The following is a 4097-nucleotide window of genomic DNA, read 5'->3' on the forward strand; positions in this document are numbered from 1 at the left end:
CACTACAGATGTGTAAATATGACAAGCTAATGTATGTTTATGTTATTTAGCCTACTGGTTAAATAATGGATAAGATTCCTAGCATTGATAATTGGTAAATCTCGTAGCATACGCAGGCAAAGCCCACGAAAGAATCAGAAAGGAAATGGGTTGGTCCAAAATAATGAATTGCTTCCTTTTTTTGTTGCCCATTTTAATTGTCATCAAAAGAGTTCGGCCCAAAACGTTGTAAGTTGCAACAACAAGCCCATAAAGGGTAAACAAGACATTTCACTTAATCTCAGCAAAACCCTAGACCCATAATCCTATAAATATATAAATACCTATTCAGTTTCTTCTCACTCGCCTCACAAAAACCTCTTGCCCTAGCTCATTCATCCTCCTCTCCGCCGAAAAAATGCCTCCAAAGGTCGATCCATCTCAGGTCGTCGAGGTTTTCGTCCGAGTGACAGGTGGTGAAGTCGGTGCAGCAAGTTCACTCGCTCCCAAAATTGGTCCACTCGGTCTTTCTCCCAAAAAGATCGGTGAAGACATTGCTAAGGAAACCGCAAAGGACTGGAAGGGACTCCGTGTCACCGTTAAGCTTACGGTGCAGAATCGTCAAGCTAAGGTCTCCGTTGTTCCATCCGCCGCCGCGCTTGTTATCAAGGCATTGAAGGAACCAGAACGTGACAGGAAGAAGACGAAGAACATCAAGCATAATGGAAACATCTCGCTTGATGACGTCATTGAGATTGCTAAGGTGATGCAGCCTAGATCTATGGCGAAGGATTTGAGTGGTACTGTGAAGGAGATTTTGGGAACTTGTGTGTCTGTTGGTTGTACGGTTGATGGTAAGGATCCTAAGGATTTGCAGCAAGAGATTGCTGATGGAGATGTGGAGATTCCTGAGAATTGAGAGGGATTTAGCATGTGTTGATCCCCTTTGATGGAGGTTATGCTCTGATTTTGTTTTTATAGTAGTTAATTTTTATGGTGTTACGTTTTCAGTATTATGTCATCGAGGATAATTTTAATATAAGTATGACGATTAATATTTGGATTATTTTTGGATTATGTTTTTCTCGATGAAGTGCTTTATTTATCGTGCTATTTCATATTGCCTGCATTGTTTAGCTTTATTTTGTTAGAGGGTTTTTGTGTATTTATACTGTTTTTAATCGGTACTCTAAAATGCTTTCGAGGTGTTCCTTTTTTGCGCTGATCTCCGAATTTGTTATAATGCTCTGGTCCATTTTTTTATAAATAACGTTGCTTTAGCAATTGCATGCTCACTGACTGGCCTCCTTTCTGTGATTGTTTTTTAATTAAACCGTGCTTATTGATAAGTACTGGTGAACTTGGTTACCTTGTGATTAACATCCATGCGGTCTCTAATACTGTTGTGGTCATCGAGTATAATAATAAACCACTCATGAAGCAGATACTATGTTGATCTCTGTATATTAAATTGTCTGATTTTTTTTGATTAAACAACTATATAGAAGATTTAGTAATCTTAATTATTTATATAGGGTGCGTTTGTGCATTACTGATACTGGAAGAATTGATACCTTCTTTCAACGGCTGTCATCTTGTGAAAAAACACAATAACATGCTCAAAGCAGTCTCACGAGTGGGGTTTGGGTAGGATGTGTTATGGCAGCTTTTTCGTAGATGTTCTCTTGCATCACATCATCTTCAACCAACCTTCACCTGATAAGCTCTGGGATCTGCTCAGCAGATACAATCAAGTCCTAGTTTCTGAGATACCACATCAACCCTGTCACCACTAATCCTAGGTTATCAGGGGACACTCTGCATCTGAGTTCGAAAAGTTCATTTTTTTCGTCAGCTGTTTTCGATCATCATTTTCTTGTTTGTTCTGCTTCGATCAGTCAATATCCTTTATTGCTGACTCGTTGGTTCATTTCCTCCTATGTTTTGTGCGTTGGGTGTTGTTTCTGGTTACTTGACTCAAGATCCAGTGTAAAGCCCCATATTGGAATATGTGCATGTCTTTAGCCTAGAATTTAATTTTTTTTTGCGTGTCTACTGTGATGGTCCCTTGAACCCTGAACATTGTTGTTCACTCTAGCATTACACTTTGTGCACCAGGCAGCTCTTTTACTCGATCATTACACTTCACAAATATTTGTATCAAGTAACCCGTTGAAATAAAATTTAGTTGGTAGTCTCGAAACTGACATTTGGGTTAGTCGTATTCCTGCAAATCTATTTGCAACTGAATGTGACATAACTGACCATGAATATAGTAGTGTGTTGTTCTGTAGGTGTGTCTTCACATTCGCGTAGCCTCTTCTTGTTGGTCCCTTTTTCCATAATCGAACAAATAGGGTGTTAGGGATGTGCGGGGAAATATTTTCTTCCAATTGTGAGCTCCTCTATTAAGTGCAAAGTCTTCACTATTACACTTCCCCGAGCCCCTTACCGTTCAGGAAAAAAACTTTTGATGTGGTAAAATATTTAATATGGTGAAAAAAAATTGTTCAATTCAATTTGGACACAGTTAAAATGTATTTGGCTTAACAAGTAACAAAAGTTAGTTGCTTGGGCTGAATTGAACTAATATGAAAATTGGCAAAACAGTGGTTCATAGTCTAACATAATGTTTCGCCAAGATTGATTTATTTGTTGTTTTATTATTTAGTTAGTTATATTTTTTTTGGCTATACCATGTCAACAACAATATAACATATCAGCATACTCCAATCAAGTGGGGTTTGACGGGGTCTGTGGAAGGTAAGTGTTACTCCCATCAAGTAGGGTGGGGAGGGTAAGTGTTACTCAGTCCATACCACCACCTCAGTGGTGGGATATGGCTATGCCATATCAAATACTTAAAAAAGATGGTTTTCTAGAAATGTGTTGACAATGTTTTTTCTTGCAATAATTTAAACCACATATCAAACCTAATTTTTTGACGAATTAAGAGTGGCCAAAATAGGACCTGCCTAAACTTAAAACGAATTATGTGAATCATATTTGCATGGGTTGTCCACTCTAATTTCTTTTCAAATATTTAGATCTTTTTGGTACTCACCTTTCCTTGTTTGAACATGAGTTTTAAGGTTTCTCTCTGGTTCATATTTTCGTTGTTTCAATTTCCCCTCGTGTTATGACAAATTACCAAGGGGGGAGTCTCTCTGTTTGGTGAACTACGATTACAAATTTAGTATAGTTTTATAAGTTATAATATTAGGTGGATAGTGTGTGGGCAGATTTATCCTACTTTGAGTAGGTAGAGATTGTTTTCTATAGAATTATATGCTATAAAAAATAAAAGATGAAAAGCAGTAGCAGCAAGTAGAAATAACGAGATAGTACGATTATCGAGTCTAAAGAAATAACATGTAGGTAGTAATAAAAGTTGGGAGTATATGATTATAATGATGATTTGTTTCTGTTATATTTGAAATTAAGCCCCATTTCGTATCTTGTCCTTGGTAGATGTCGCTCGCATCTTGTATCGAATATTTTTATGTTTAATCTCATTTTTTCCTAATACGTTTGCATGTATCTCATCATTTTCCTCTTGCTACTTTAAGTCAAAACAAACTCATCATTTTCCTCTTGCTACTTGAAGTCAAAATATATTTCATAAATACTATGATTAAATATATGATAAAATTTTACTTAAATTTTAATAAAAAAATAATTTTACTCAAATCTTAATAAAAAAATAATTGTCAAGAATATTTGAAAATCTATGACGAAACACTAGCTAAATATGATCTCTTATTTAACGGGCTGCTTCGAACCATCTTTACTCAATCCTACTTAACACAAAGACGGCAACTGGGATCACAAAGACGGCAACTGGGATCAGTGGCGGATCCACCTTGTAATCAGGGTTCATCTGATCTCCTTCGATGAAAAATTATATTGTTTTTATATAATTTTTACATGATAAAAAATATTTATATATATATATATATATATATATATATATAGAGTATAGACACGTGATTTTTGATCTTCCTCGAATTCTAATTTATTTATTAGTATTAAATATTTATATTTATATTTAATCATATATTATTTTGATTATTATTCTTATTTTAATAAAATTTTGGTTAAATAAATAATTAAATAAA

General features: G+C 35.3%; 1 protein-coding gene across 1 annotated transcript; it reads left to right on the top strand.

The window, feature by feature from the left end:
- Window positions 1-301: 301 nt before the first annotated feature.
- On the top strand, window positions 302-1045 carry LOC107875580 (60S ribosomal protein L12-1). The gene has a single exon (XM_016722347.2). It carries the CDS (start codon window positions 398-400, stop codon window positions 896-898), a length of 501 nt encoding a protein of 166 aa, XP_016577833.2. The 5' UTR covers window positions 302-397; the 3' UTR covers window positions 899-1045.
- Window positions 1046-4097: the final 3052 nt, after the last annotated feature.

Source organism: Capsicum annuum, chromosome 6 (assembly GCF_002878395.1).
Source record: "Capsicum annuum cultivar UCD-10X-F1 chromosome 6, UCD10Xv1.1, whole genome shotgun sequence".
Classification (NCBI taxonomy): Eukaryota; Viridiplantae; Streptophyta; class Magnoliopsida; order Solanales; family Solanaceae; genus Capsicum; species Capsicum annuum.

Excerpts from the sequence above, each read along its gene's own strand:
- LOC107875580 (XM_016722347.2), top strand. The coding sequence starts at position 398 with ATGCCTCCAAAGGTCGATCCATCTCAGGTCGTCGAGGTTTTCGTCCGA.